A 13,218-nucleotide genomic window follows, 5' to 3' on the forward strand; every position below is an offset into this window, starting at 1 on the left:
CCGCGGCGTTTTTTCCATCTCCCATTGATTTCAATGTTTTTTTTTGAGGTGGAAAACGCCTCAAGATAGGGCACGTCGCTTCTTTTTCACGCAAGTGTTTTTTTTCTGCTCACGGGAAAAAAACGCCTCCACCTCCCATTGAAAACAATAGGAGGCAATTTCGGCCATTTTTTTGCGTAGTCGACTATGCTATTGATTCCATCAAAACGACGGAAACCTTGCACAACAGAGATAAACGGAAACCATTGGCATCGGATCCGTCACCAGTGAAATCAATGGTGATGGAAAGGAAACTTCGGTTTCCGTCTGTGTCAGTCAGGGTCCCGTTCCGACGGAAAGCTCCGACAGAACGAGACCCTGGCACAGATGTGAACGAAGTATGTGTGTGGGGGAAGAGGGGATGTATGTGTGTGGTGGGAAAAGGGGATATATGTGTGTGGGGGGAAGAGGGGATGTATGTGTGTGGGGGACGAGGAGATGTATGTGTGTGGGGGAAGAGGGGATGTATGTGTGTGGTGGGAAAAGGGTATATATGTGTGTGGGGGGAAGAGGGGATGTATGTGTGTGGGGGGAAGAGGGGATGTATGTGTGTGGAGGAAGAGGGGATGTATGTGTGTGCGGGGAAGAGGGGATGTATGTTTGTGGGGGGAAGAGGGGATGTATGTGTGTGGTGGGAAGAGGGGATGTATGTGTGTGGGGGGGAAGAGGGGATGTATGTGTGTGGGGGAAGAGGGAATGTATGTGCGTGGTGGGAAGAGGGGATGTATGTGTGTGGAGGAAGAGGGGATGTATGTGTGTGGGGGGAAAAGGGGATGTATGTGTGTGCGGGGAAGAGGGGATGTATGTTTGTGGGGGTAAGAGGGGATGTATTTGTGTGGTGGGAAGAGGGGATGTATGTGTGTGGGGGGAAGAGGGGATGTATGTGTGTGGGGGAAGAGGAGATGTATGTGTGTGGGGGAAGAGGGAATGTATGTGTGTGGTGGGAAAAAGGGATATATGTGTGGGGGGAAGAGGGGATGTATGTGTGTGGGGGGAAGAGGGGATGTATGTGTGTGGGGGAAGAGGGGATGTCTGTGTGTGGGGGGAAAATAGGATGTATGTGTGTGGTGGGAAGAGGGGATGTATGTTTGTGGGGGTCAGAGGGGATGTATGTATGTGGTGGGAAGAGGGGATGTATGTGTGTGGTGGGAAGAGGGGATGTATGTGTGTGTGGGGAAGAGGGGATGTATGTGTGTGTTCAAGTATTTGTAGATATTGGCCTGTAGGCAAAATTGACAATTGTATTTTTGGGCCAGGGCTAAATTTATTTATAAATAAATTACATAAAATTTAATATAGTAAAATTGTATATTGAGCATCCTTTAAAACCATCCTCTCCTGAACCACAGTGCAGGCTATGGCATACAGTAACTTTTCAAAAGATAACATGATGAGATCTAGAGTTATACCATACAACGACACAACGACTCGAAGACAGCTGATGAGGCTGATTTCTTGTCAAGTTGTAATGCAATGTTACCTTAATGTTATGGTCCTTGTAGGGTTAAAAGAGGTAATAGCTGTTGGAAAAGTGTTTACAGAGCAACTTTTTTGGTAATAAAGAGGCATTACTTGCCATATCAAAGACATATGTCTCCATTTACAAAATGAAGCAATAACCTCAGCTGGTTTAATTATTCTCTAATCGCCTGCAGAGTTAATTATGCAGAACATAACAAAACAGCCTCCTCATTTACTGTCCATTAAAAAGGTGTCTTAGCTGATAAATGTGACTAAAATGTATGAAAAACGACAGCCATCATGCTAATGCAGGCGTGAATCAGATTGTACATGCTATACATAATAAAATCTGCAAAGAAATGTGTAAAAGTAACCCTTCTGATGAAGTGTGTGACAGCGCTACAACCATAGCTAACTGCACTGGAAGAAGGGGACTGTGGTAAAGCAACGGTTGTATGAGATTAGAAAAAAAGGCTGTTTTTTTTTCTTGTAATAAATAGCGCCACTCTTGAACATGGGTTGTGTTTGGTATTGCAACTCAGCCCCATTCACCTTAATGAGGCAAAGCTGCAATACCAGTCACAGCCCATAAACAAGAGTGGCATTGTTCCTGGAAAAAACGGGCTACCAACTGTATTGAATTCTCAAGTAGGAGGAGAAGCTAGTTACTTCCTCCTGCACTGATGTCATCATCGAATCACATGTTCCAGCATTCCATGTTTTTCAACTCTTTTTAAAAAAAAAAAAAAAAAAAAAGTACTTTATAGATGATAAATTAGGACGAAGGTTCTAGTCTGTCTGGTACATCTCTAATGGACAAATATACTTTTGTCGCCTGACACCAAATGTATGTATGACACGCCAAAGGTTTCCATCAAGCACATTCATAGATGGGTGACGAAGGATCTTACTGGGGGGAGACACGGAGGATGGTTTCCCAATAGAGATAATTTGGCTGAGAATGGTAGCTGTGAGACAGTTACTTCCTGTGCCAAAAACGAAAGGTAGGAAAACTCTGAAGCACAAGCAACTGACCTTCAAGGGGTTATAGCATCATAGAAAACCCGTTTATATGCTTTGTTAGGTGATATGAAGTCAGAACAGGGAACGGCCAACAAGCAGCAACTCATGCTCTGGAGGACTCTAAATGGCCACTATGTAATACTGCATGTATATTATATATATATTCCCCTGGCAAAATCAGATATCTGCTGAGGGTCTCAGGAGCCAGATCCCACTGTAACGGCCGCAGCTCCCCGTCGCTGCCATATACTTACCTCTCCACGCCGTCCTCTGGCTCCTGGCTGCCACGTCCCTCCATCTCTCCAGATTGGACGCACTCTCCACCACCGCTGCTCTCCTTCTGCACTTAGTGCAAGCGCGCTGACCCGACTACTCTTAGGGTATGTTCACACGCTTAGCAAAAAACGTCTTAAAATACGGAGCTGTTTTGAAGGGAAAACAGCTCCTGATTTTCAGCCGTTTTTTTTAGCAACTCGCGTTTTTCGCTGTGTTTTTTACGGCCATTTTTGAAGCTTTTTTTCTATGAAGTCAATGAAAAACGGCTCCAAAAAGGCTCAAGAAGTGACATGCACTTCTTTTTACGGGGTGTCTTTTTCAAAACGGCCGCGTAAAATAACAGCCCGTCGGAACAGAAAGCCGTTTTTCCCATTGAAATCAATGGGCAGATGATTGGAGGCGTTCTGCATCCGTTTTCTCGGCCGTTTAAGGCCCGAAAAAACGGCCGAAAATAAGCTGTGTGAACATACCCTTATAGGGCCAGTGCATGCCAAATTTCCATCCTTCTTTCTCAGGGTATAAAAAGGTACCTCATATTCCTATCCTTGCCTCAGCAATTAGGTTCATCCTAGTCTGTCTAGTAATACCCTGGTTTATACTTTGTTGGATTTTATGTGATTGACCTTAGCGTGTACTATTGACTATCCTGCCTGCTGCCTGCCCTAAACTATTGTGTTTGTAACCTGTGATGAAACTCTGCTGCCTGCCCTGAACTTTTGCTCTATCAACCGTGAGTGCCCGTCTGCCGCGTGCCCTGACTATTGCTATACCTGACCTTGCATTCTGCCTGCTGATTTTGAGTTACGTCTGTTAACGTTGGTCGATGCCAAGGGAAACTACTCTGGGGGTAGCGACCTGCGGTCCCCCAGCAGCAAAGTCCTGATTTCTGTATATAGGTTAAAGGCTAAATACATGGGGTCCCTTTAGACTTCACTCCCCGGTTTAGCCCCATGTCAAATCCCTTGGTGACACCATGAGTTCACACCATCCTCTGCATGCCCAGTGAAAGTCTCATTTCCCACGGACCCCCGCTATTGTACACAGTTACTAGACATAAGGATTCAAGACTTAATTGTTACGTTTTCTGTTTTTACAGGAGGTATAAACTTTTTCTACGATGTCAGTAAAATCGTTAAACCTCTAAAGGCCAATTTACATGGGCCAATAATTGGCCGAACAACCATTCTTATGAACACGCATTCCCGATTACTCTTCAGTGTAAACATGGCAGCGATCAGCCAACAAATGAGCATACGTACGTTAGTCAGCTGTTCACATCATCATTTATGCAGCCTATAAAATCATCGTTATCAGCAGAAGATCTCCCCATGTAAAAGGGGATGTGTTGCCGACACTAATGCAAACTGATGGGGACCGCAAAATCGTATTAACAATCGTTCGTCCCCTTAAAGAAAGCATTGGCCCATGTAAAAGGGCCTGTTAAAGAGTGCCAATCGACTTGTTATATCTTGAATCGAAACTTGTTATAGCCAAAATCTGCCTGTGTACACCAGTCTTAAAGTGCAACTAAACGTTCAACAAACTTCTGACATGTCAGAAGTTTTGATTGGTGAGGGTCTGAGCACTTAGACCCCCACCAATCGCTAAAACAAAGCGACAGAAGCACTTGTGTGCTCGCTCAGCCGCTTCGTTTCTGTTCGGCTTTTTCAGGAGATTGATGTAGCGGTGTACAGACTCAATAGAAAGTCTATGAGACCGTACTCCGCTACATCGGCTTTCCAGAAAAAGCCGAACAGAAAGGAGTGCTTCTGCTGCTTAGTTTCAGCGATTGGTGGGGAGTCTCAGTGCTCGGACCCCCACCAATCAAAACTTCTGACATGTCAGACATTTGTTGAACGTTTAGTTACACTTGAAGGGTATGCTTACAATGTAGACATTTCTGCAGGATGTGCATGGATTTCTGCAAGCACTATTCAGATGACTGAAATTAGATAGTGTATGTCGTTCAATATTCAATATAGTTCACCGCCTGGAAGAACGATTAAAAAGTAAGTTTATTGGTTAAATTCATAAAATTGTGGCTCTACTAGCCGTTGATGCCAGACCAGGCTAAAGCAAGAGATTGCGACACGATAGGTGGTGTGGAGTGATAAATGTCTCTTTCACCCCAAAGAAACCACCTATCTATTTATTGTATAATAACGCTATATCTTTGCCATTAATAATTGTCTATCTAAATCCTACGCGTTTCATCATCACATGTAAAGTGATGCTTCCTCAGGGATTGATAGATTTGGATTATTTCAAATATCGAGGTGATAACAATATAACAGCACTGGATAGCACTGTTTTTGTGCTGATTCATAGTCTCCAGACGCATGCACGGCACTGATGCATTGGCCGTACACGCGCCGGGAAAACTAAGGGCTTAAAAAGGCTAAGAGCCCGCCCTCCAAAGGTAGTCCCCTAGGTAAACCGCCAATCCGCATATTACACGGCAACTAGTGTCGTGCCGGAGGCGGGGTCCCGAGGGCCTAGCAACCGATGGAGGTTCCTGGACGACAAAAGCGTCCATGGTAACTGGGGGACGCTAGACGCGGCTCCTGAGTTGTCAAATGACAAGAATACATCGTGTGGATATAATGGTAACATACGGCCCTGTAGAAAAGGGCCGTGTTAATACATGGGGAGGAGCTCAATCGTACGGGGAATCGTCTCACTCCGAGACTGACTCCCCAAAGTACCATAATTCTACCCCATATCCGTCCAAGATCAAAAATGGGTAGTATCCCATCACATAATAAGCATGAGTAGAAGAGAGATTGCGGCCAACCCGTACTAAATAGACCTAGGGAGGGCGCAACGTCAGATTATTTTGCGGCTAATGGTAAAATGTTCAATAGCGCACTATTGGCAACCAAGAAAAATACCCATGTCGTATTTAAGATGTATATATCCAATAGTGTCAATGACCCATGTAAAACCCTGTATGAAAAACGCGACACAAAAAACCGCGGTAAAACCGCATGGTGTGCATAAGAACAGAGGTATAGATAGAGAGTAGCATGTCTAGGTATGTTAAAATGAAGTCTATGGTACATTGTATACATGCCCAGACTGAACATAAGGTAAAATAGTGCAGTTAGAGGAAACACGAATAGGAGATTTGTTCATTAATGCCTTGCGGACTAACAGTCTGCAATCTGAATATCCATTCAGCCTCTTTTTGGAGTATTTTCCTGTCCAGGTCCCCCCCTCTAGGGAGGGGTCTCACATGTTCTATACCCTGCGAATCCATACTATGCAGTAAGAATTTTACAAGTACTCACACTGGCAAGACCTTTGACAACAGGTCATTCATAAATTGTAAAACAAAGGGTATTGTTTATCTCATGACATGTAAATGTGGCCTACAATACGTGGGAAAGACCAAAAGGGAATTCAGGAGAAGGATACGGGACCACATTGGTGACGTCAGAAGGAAAGTAGATACCCCAGTAGCAAGACATGTGTGGTCCTGTCATGACAGGGATGCTACATCCTTGGTCTTCCAGGGTATAGAACATGTGAGACCCCTCCCTAGAGGGGGGGACCTGGACAGGAAAATACTCCAAAAAGAGGCTGAATGGATATTCAGATTGCAGACTGTTAGTCCGCAAGGCATTAATGAACAAATCTCCTATTCGTGTTTCCTCTAACTGCACTATTTTACCTTATGTTCAGTCTGGGCATGTATACAATGTACCATAGACTTCATTTTAACATACCTAGACATGCTACTCTCTATCTATACCTCTGTTCTTATGCACACCATGCGGTTTTACCGCGGTTTTTTGTGTCGCGTTTTTCATACAGGGTTTTACATGGGTCATTGACACTATTGGATATATACATCTTAAATACGACATGGGTATTTTTCTTGGTTGCCAATAGTGCGCTATTGAACATTTTACCATTAGCCGCAAAATAATCTGACGTTGCGCCCTCCCTAGGTCTATTTAGTACGGGTTGGCCGCAATCTCTCTTCTACTCATGCTTATTATGTGATGGGATACTACCCATTTTTGATCTTGGACGGATATGGGGTAGAATTATGGTACTTTGGGGAGTCAGTCTCGGAGTGAGACGATTCCCCCTACGATTGAGCTCCTCCCCATGTATTAACACGGCCCTTTTCTACAGGGCCGTATGTTACCATTATATCCACACGATGTATTCTTGTCATTTGACAACTCAGGAGCCGCGTCTAGCGTCCCCCAGTTACCATGGACGCTTTTGTCGTCCAGGAACCTCCATCGGTTGCTAGGCCCTCGGGACCCCGCCTCCGGCACGTCACTAGTTGCCGTGTAATATGCGGATTGGCGGTTTACCTAGGGGACTACCTTTGGAGGGCGGGCTCTTAGCCTTTTTAAGCCCTTAGTTTTCCCGGCGCGTGTACGGCCAATGCATCAGTGCCGTGCATGCGTCTGGAGACTATGAATCAGCACAAAAACAGTGCTATCCAGTGCTGTTATATTGTTATCACCTCGATATTTGAAATAATCCAAATCTATCAATCCCTGAGGAAGCATCACTTTACATGTGATGATGAAACGCGTAGGTTTAGATAGACAATTATTAATGGCAAAGATATAGCGTTATTATACAATAAATAGATAGGTGGTTTCTTTGGGGTGAAAGAGACATTTATCACTCCACACCACCTATCGTGTCGCAATCTCTTGCTTTAGCCTGGTCTGGCATCAACGGCTAGTAGAGCCACAATTTTATGAATTTAACCAATAAACTTACTTTTTAATCGTTCTTCCAGGCGGTGAACACTATTCAGATGAATGGGACAGTCGCAGAAATTTCTGCAACAAATCTTTCGCGTGTGAATATGCTCTAATTGAGTGAACTCATTCTGAGAGGGCCCCGATGTCTTCTTAGTACACTAAAGAACTAACTAAAGTCATTTTTATGTAAAAAATATGATTATTAACCTTTGTTGTTACTGTTTCTTTTGTTTTAGTGGTTCGTGCAAGAGTAATTGGTGAAAAGATCATTCCCTCCACAAACTCCTATGACAGTACAGTCCAGTATGAGATCAAAGTGATCAAGGTATTTCATTTTTATCATGCTTTATTCACTTTAAAAATCATTATTAACCTTTCAATTACAATGCCTCCAGCTTTCTCTACTTCCTTTCTACTTGTGAAATCCTTACTTGTGGCTTCACAACATAAAGCATATTGCTAAGGCTTTGCTTACACTAGTGTTAATGGTGGGATAGATCGCCTACAAAGCCCTTCTGGCATAAATAAGCACCATAAATTAAAGCCAACATTAATATCTCTATTGCATATATAATATAGACACAACCATCACAGGCAGTTAAAAACCTTTAAATATATGACGGAGGAAGGAGGCTAACATCTTTCCCACTAATAATACATAAATTAGATAAGAGTTATTGAAATCAATATATGTCAATGTGTAATTGATTAGAACATACACATAGCTGGGGTATAGTACAGTCGCAAGTGCATATCTAGACCTATTGGATATCCCAATGGATTAGCTATTATTGTACAGTCATGGCACCCATATAGTGAAGTAAACCACAATGAGACTAGGTTCAATAAATCAAATAATATAAGCTACCAACCTGACTGGGGCATAGTATACAGCAATAGGTATCGGCCTCCGCTACAAACACCAACCCGCATTTCACCCAACGGCTTTTTCCGGTTTTTGACTGCCTGTAATGATTGTGTTTAAATTACGTATTTAGTAAAAAAAATAATTAACTGAATTTAATTTATTGCGTTTATTTATGCCAGAAGGGTTGAGACGGTTGGGTATTGAGTTGTGGAGAGGTCGGTTTTCAAATGGATCCAAACTGACACTGATGGACCCTAATGGGGTCCATCAATCTTCCAGTATTTTTCATAGCAAGAAGCCATGCTGACTCCGCTATTCTTCACATCAAAAATACAGAAAAGCAGGATTGTCTGAATGTGTGAATAGAGCCTTATGCTATAACCTGTCCTCATCTCTTCAACACTGTTATGTCCTTCACATTGCAATACCAAAATCTACTACTGAAATGAAGATAAGAATTGTCAGTGCACACGGCAAATGGATACATATTACTGACCTGTAGGCAATGTGTGTGCCACGTGGCAGGGGCGTAACTAGGAAAGACTGGGCCCCATAGCAAACTTTTGACTGGGGCCCCCCCTCCCCAGGTGTCACACAACTCCCCCCCCCCTTGTAGATAGTGCCTTTTTTACAAACCCCCCCTTTTGATAACGCCATACAGCCCCCCTGTAGATAACGCCATACAGCCCCCTTTGTAGATATCTACAGTGGGGTCTGTATGGCGCTATCTACAGGGGGGCTGTATGACGCTATCTACAGGGGGGACTGTATGGCGCTATCTACAGAGGGGGCTTTATGGTGTTATCTACAGGGGGACCGTATGGCGTTCCCTACAGGGGGAATGTATGGCGTTCCATACAGGGGGGACTGTATGGCGTTCCCTACAGGGGGGACTGTATGGCGTTCCCTACAGGGGGGGGGACTGTATGGCGTTCCCTACAGGGGGGGACTGTATGGCATTCCCTACAGGGGGGACTGTATGGCACTATCTACAGGGGGGCTGTATGGCGCTATCTACAGGGGGGACTGTATGGCACTATCTACAGAGGGGGCTGTATGGCGTTATCTAGAGGGGGGACTGTATGGCGTTCCCTACAGAGGGGGGCTGTATGGCACTATCTACAGGGGGGCTGTATGGCGCTATCTACAGGGGGGACTGTATGGCGCTATCTACAGAGGGGGCTGTATGGCGTTATCTAGAGGGGGGACTGTATGGCGTTATCTATGGGGGGGCTGTCTGGCGTTATCTACAGGGGAGACTGTATGGCGTTACCTACAGGGAGTCTGTATGGCGTTCCCTACGGGGGGTCTGTAGGGAACGCCATACAGCCCCCCCTGTAGGGAACGCCATACAGCGTCCCCCCCTGTAGGGAACGCCATACAGCGTCCCCCCCCTGTAGGGAACGCCATACAGCGTCCCCCCCTGTAGGGAACGCCATACAGCGTCGTCCCCCCTGTAGGGAACGCCATACAGCCCCCCCCCCTGTAGGGAACGCCATACAGCCCCCCTGTAGGAAACGCCATACAGCGTCGTCCCCCCTATAGGGAACGCCATACAGCCCCCCCCCTGTAGGAAACACCATACAGCCCCCCCCTGTAGGGAACTCCATACAGCGTCCCCCCCTGTAGGGAACGCCATACAGCCCCCCCTGTAGGGAACGCCATACAGCCCCCCCTGTAGGGAATGCCATACAGCCCCCCCCTGTAGGGAACGCCATACAGCGTCCCCCCTCCCAAAAAAATGCGACCTACAGTGTGTCCTAATAAAATACATATATCCCCTATCCACAGGATAGGGGAGACATGTGTGATCGCTGGCATCGATAGGGAGAACGGGGGACTGAAAGTCCCCCTGAAGTTCTCCATGACTAACCTCTGACTCCGGCGTCTGCGCAGCTCACTAAAAATGAAAGGAGCGCTGGTCACGCATGCGCACAAGCGGGACCGGCGCTCCATTCATTTCTCCGGAGCTGCCGACACAGACCCCGGAAGTCCGAGTTTTGTGATGGAGAACTTCAGGGGACTTTCAGTCCCCCGTTCTCCCTATCGCTGCCAGCGATCACACATGTATCCCCTGTCCTGTGGATAGGGGATACATGTCTTTTGTTTAATGGCAGAGCGGGGATATACCTCCCGTAGTGTTCAGTGGCGTCCCGCTGTAGCAGCCATAGCGGCTGCTAGCGGAGCCTCCGGCCATGGTGGGGGCCCGTGCCGGTGGGCGACACGGGCCCCCTCATGCCGCGGGCCCCGTAGCAGCCGCTACTGCTGCTACGGCGGTAGTTACGCCACTGCCACGTGGTATTCTTCACTAGAAGCAATGTTTCTAAGGGGAAAAACTCTAATACAGTGAGCATTGGTACATGCTAAAAAAAAAATTCATGTATTCATGTATTCCCACCACATCTGTGGATAAAAACCTTCTGATTTTACACTGAAGTATACAAATGCACACGAAGGCACAGTATGAGCCGGTGGCAGGCGATTAGCATCCTTGAGGCACAAGGTCATACCGAGGACAGCATAAAATAGTGACAGACACTCTGATTTCAGAGATATGTCACTTATATGCTATTGTTTTGTCATTTTGGAGAACTTTAGTCCTTGCAGCGCGCGTCCAGCGCAGTCAGAGAAGAGTCACGCTTATTCCTAAACAACCACTCCCTCTGCCGCTGACTGACAGATTTCTCCCTATCATTGTGCATATGGAGAAAACGGTCAACCAGTGGTGGGTGGGCATAGGGAGCTGCAGCTCATGAAAAAGCGTCAAATCCAGCAGCCTTGAGGCAGTCACCCATGCAATTTCCCACCTCAGCCCGCAATCAGATCTTAAAAATATAAATGTACACTACAGTTCAAAAGTTTGGGGTCACCCAGACAATTTTGTGTTTTCCATGAAAACTCACACTTATATTTATCAATTGCGTTGCAAAATGACTAGAAAATATAGTCAAGACATTGACAAGGTTGGAAATAATGATTTTTATTTGAAATAATAATTTTCTCCTTCAAACTTTGCTTTCGTCATGGAATGCTCCATTTGCAGCAATTACAGCATTGCAGACCTTTGGCATTCTAGCTGTTAATTTGCTGAGGCAATCGGGAGAAATTTCACCCCATGCTTCCAGAAGCCCCTCCCACAAGTTGGATTGGCTTAATGCGCACTTCTTGCGTACCATACGGTCAAGCTGCTCCCACAACAGCTCTATGGGGTTGAGATCTGGTGACTGCGCTGGCCACTCCATTGCAGATAGAATACCAGCTGCCTGCTTCTTCCCTAAATAGTTCTTGCATAATTTGGAGGTGTGCTTTGGGTCATTGTCCTGTTGTAGGATGAAATTGGCTCCAATCAAGCGCTGTCCACAGGGTATGGCATGGCGTTGCAAAATGGAGTGATAGTCTTCCTTATTAAAAATCCCTTTTACCTTGTACAAATCTCACACTTTATCAGCACCAAAGCAACCCCAGATGTAAAGGATCTGCCAGACACAGCTTCTATGTCGACGCCCGTGGGTAATCAGTCTGCACCTGCTCCTAAGTCTGAGAGAGTGACACGATCTTCTACCAGTCAGGCTGGGAGGCTGAGGAGAGGGAGAGCCTATCACAGCCTGGCCAGACGGAGCTAGCTCCCGCCCTCTGTCTATTTATAACTGCATTTCCTGCTCCTCCTTTGCCTGTGATTCTTTTCTGTTTCCTGGCTCTGCTTCTCCTGCTGTAATTATTGACCTTGCTTCATTTTTGACCCTGGCTTTACTAACTACGCTCCTGCTCTGTGATTTGTACCTCGTGCACTCCTGGTTTGACTCGGCTCGTTCACTACTCTTCTTGCTCACTGTGTTGCCGTGGGCAACTGTCCCATTTCCCTTAGCTTCTGTGTACCCTTGTCTGTTTGTCTGTCGTGCACTTATTGAGGGTAGGGACCGTCGCCCAGTTGTACGCCGTCGCCTAGGACGGGCCATTGCAAGTAGGCAGGGACTGAGTGGCGGGTAGATTAGGGCTCACCTGTCTGTCTCCCTACCCCGTCATTACACCAGACCATCACATTACCTCCACCATGCTTGACAGATGGCGTCAGGCACTCTTCCAGTATCTTGTCAGTTGTTTTGCGTCTCACAAATGTTCTTCTGTGTCATCCAAACACCTCAAACTTCGATTCGTCTGTCCATAACACTTTTTTCCAATCTTCCTCTGTCCAATGTCTGTGTGCTTTTGCCCATATTAATCTTTTCCTTTTATTAGCCAGTCTCAGATATGGCTTTTTCTTTGCCACTCTGCCCTGAAGGCCAGCATCCCGGAGTCGTCTCTTCACTGTAGACGTTGACACTGGCGTTTTGCGGGTACTATTTAATGAAGCTGCCAGTTGAGGACCTGTGAGGCGTCTATTTCTCAAACTAGAGACTCTAATGTACTTGTCTTGTTGCTCAGTTGTGCAGCGGGGCCTCTCACTTCTCTTTCTACTCTGGTTAGAGCCTGTGTGTGCTGTCCTCTGAATGGAGTAGTACACACCGTTGTAGGAAATCTTCAGTTTCTTGGCAATTTCTCGCATGGAATAGCCTTCATTTCTAAGAACAAGAATAGACTGTCGAGTTTCACATGAAAGCTCTCTTTTTCTAGCCATTTTGAGAGTTTAATCGAACCCACAAATGTAATGCTCCAGATTCTCAACTAGCTCAAAGGAAGGTCAATTTTATAGCTCCTCTAAACAGCAAAACTGTTTACAGCGGTGCTAACATAATTGCACAAGGGTTTTCAAGTGTTTTCTAATCATCCATTAGCCTTCTAACACAGTTAGCAAACACAATGTACCATTAGAACACT

At 45.7% G+C, this 13,218-nt stretch overlaps 2 protein-coding genes across 3 annotated transcripts in view; one reads left to right on the forward strand and one right to left on the reverse strand.

The window, feature by feature from the left end:
* Positions 1–13,218, reverse strand: part of SYN2 (synapsin II) — a 356,436-nt gene that overhangs the window by 103,243 nt on the left and 239,975 nt on the right. The gene's annotated exons all lie outside the window — the stretch shown is intronic.
* Positions 1–13,218, forward strand: part of TIMP4 (TIMP metallopeptidase inhibitor 4) — a 35,388-nt gene that overhangs the window by 14,150 nt on the left and 8,020 nt on the right. Inside the window, exon 2 of the mRNA XM_075832349.1 lies at positions 7,772–7,860. Coding sequence (XP_075688464.1) covers positions 7,772–7,860 — 89 coding nt within the window. The remainder of the gene's footprint in view (positions 1–7,771; positions 7,861–13,218) is intronic.

This window comes from Rhinoderma darwinii, chromosome 7 (genome assembly GCF_050947455.1).
Source record: "Rhinoderma darwinii isolate aRhiDar2 chromosome 7, aRhiDar2.hap1, whole genome shotgun sequence".
Taxonomy (NCBI): domain Eukaryota; kingdom Metazoa; phylum Chordata; class Amphibia; order Anura; family Rhinodermatidae; genus Rhinoderma; species Rhinoderma darwinii.